General features: G+C 58.8%; 1 protein-coding gene across 4 annotated transcripts in view; it reads left to right on the top strand.

The window, feature by feature from the left end:
* The window catches only part of TSPAN17 (tetraspanin 17), an 18,046-nt gene extending 15,819 nt beyond the window's left edge, over positions 1-2,227 (top strand). For 3 of the 4 annotated variants that reach the window (XM_011989991.1, XM_011989990.1, XM_011989989.1), the window contains exons 8-9: positions 75-136; positions 688-2,227. In XM_011989991.1, coding sequence (XP_011845381.1) covers positions 75-136; positions 688-868 — 243 coding nt within the window. In that variant the 3' untranslated portion in view covers positions 869-2,227. The remainder of the gene's footprint in view (positions 1-74; positions 137-687) is intronic. The other variant, XM_011989992.1, reaches the window with a different exon arrangement.
* The last annotated feature ends 56 nt before the right edge of the window (positions 2,228-2,283 follow it).

The following is a 2,283-nucleotide window of genomic DNA, read 5'->3' as shown; positions in this document are numbered from 1 at the left end:
GCTTGTGGCCCCACGTGCCCCTCCCCTTGCCGGGGCTGCCCTTGCTCTCCCCTCACCTGTCCTCTGTCTTACAGATCTTTGGCATCTGCCTGGCCCAGAACCTCGTGAGTGACATCAAGGCAGTGAAAGCCAACTGGTGAGGCCGCCACAGGCCATGGCCACATGCCCGGCCTACCCAGGCCTCTGGGGGGCCCCCCAGGACCCTCCTCCTATACTCGTGATGGGCAAGGCTGCAGGAGGCGTTCCTGCTGGGACTGAGCCCTGAGGGGTTTGCCTGAGCTGCTGTGCTGTCCACCCACGGAGAAAGCTGCCGTGCCTCTGGGCCGCTTGTCCTGTGTGCGTGTGTACACACACATGCAGGCACACGTGCACAGGGAGCCACCGTCTCGGCTACATTTGGGGTGGTGGGCTCTCCAGGGGACTGGGAAGGGCGCAGCTCAGAGGGTGCAGGCCAAGCGGGGTGGGAGGCGCTGTGTGGAGGGCCCCCGTTCCCCACCCCCGATGCTGGGATGCACCTTTCTGTGCACAGCTGTATGGGGCGCGTTGCCCCAGCCACCGCCTCACGCAGCTTCAGAGCACTCTTTTCTATGAGCTGTAACTTTGAGCCTGCCAGGAACCCACCTCAGCCTCAGTGTCCCAGACTCTGAAATGGGTCCCAGAATTTTCTTTCTCTTGCTTGCCTCTCAGGAGCAAATGGAATGATGACTTTGAAAACCACTGGCTTACACCCACCGTTTCCGAGGTCCTGTCCACGGCGGGGCCTCAGCAGAACTCTGTGATTGGGTCCCCTGGCCTGGCCCCACCCAGCCGACATGCTTTCTTTGGCCTGGGTGGTTTATACCCTGAGCCAACCTTTAAAAATTGGTAGATTTCACATAAGCGTCCAGACCCACAGCTTCTCTTGAAGAATGACCACCTGACTACGCCGGCTCTTCAGTGGCAGCACTACCTGGGACACTGCCTCCCCAGTCACCGAGGGCCCCAGCTGGCCCGTGCTACTCACCTAAGTGCCGCCTGACGCTTGTACACTGGGAGCTGGCCTCTCCTGCCGCTGCAGGTTATTCCCTGCACCTCGAGGCCGCTGCGGGCCAACCTGGAGTGCAGCACAGGGACCTGAAGGGTGGGGAGGCTGGACCCCACTCTGAAGAGGGTGCAGCCTGGGAAGAGCGGCTTTGCTGGGGACTGCGGTGGGAGTAGAGTGCCCAGGAGAGGGTCTGAGGGGTGGGTTGGGGTCAGGACAGTTTTGCAAAAGAAGTAGCTGGAAGCCATGGGACTGGGGGGAGCCTGTTTGGGGGCTCTGGATGGTTGATTCCTAGGAATCAAGTTCAGCATCTTCGCCGTGGCTGCAGAGCTGCCTGATGGGCACTAGAGGGCGCGCCAGCCCCACACTCCGTGGGTCTGGCTTCCTCCTGCAACCTCACTGTGGTAGAGCCTGTGCCTGCCTACTAGCGCCCCGGGCTTCCGAGAATTTGGGAATTTCTCAAGAGCCAACTGGCTCAGGCTTGGGAAGGCTGACTGCTGCCCTCAGCTCCGCCTCATCAGCTATGTGAAGGGGTATGTGTGGAGTGATCCTGCCGCCCCCTGCCTGGGCTCATCCGGAGATCTCAAAGTCAGACGCCCCTGGGTCCACGTAGGTGGTGTAAACGGATGAAACAGGCCCTTGAGTTGGGAGCCTGCTTCACTGTGACTTTACGTCTGTTGCTGGAGACAAAGACATCGTGATGAGAGAAAGTTCTCACAAGCTAGTCGGTAACAGCCACTTACCTTGAGGCCGATAGAGTGTGGTGAGGATGGGGGCAGAGCACGGGTCCCCATCTGACAGTGGCCGCTGCCATATTCAGATGTAGCTAATTGCTCTGGTGTGGGAATACAGGCCTAATGCCAGAAATCTGGAGAAGCCAGAGATACAGATTTGTATGCGAGATGTCCTGATTTTTTAAGTTGTTGGCAGAAACGAATTCAGAAATCAAATCTGCAGGCCAAACAAGGTGCAGGGCCCAGTTTTGGCCCCATGCCCCTGTAGGTCCTTCCGGGACAGTCACCCCTGGGGCCCTGGCTGCTCTGCTATTCAGGGATGCTGGGCACTGCTGCTGGGTAGCCAGGGTGTGGGGCATGCGCCCAGCAATGTGGCTCCTTGGCCCCACTGGACAGTGTCCTGGGCCCCTGACAGGCGCTGGCTGGGAGTGGTTTATACATATACAATAAATGCAGCTCGCAGCATTGTGCATGTGTCTTGCATTTTCACTTTCATTTTATCCCTCAAGTCACATAACACCCTGTGTG

The sequence above is a fragment of the Mandrillus leucophaeus genome, unplaced genomic scaffold (genome assembly GCF_000951045.1).
Source record: "Mandrillus leucophaeus isolate KB7577 unplaced genomic scaffold, Mleu.le_1.0 Scaffold366, whole genome shotgun sequence".
NCBI lineage: Eukaryota > Metazoa > Chordata > Mammalia > Primates > Cercopithecidae > Mandrillus > Mandrillus leucophaeus.
The sequence above is the reverse complement of the archived record's forward strand: the minus strand, read 5'-3'. Positions and strand labels throughout refer to the sequence as shown.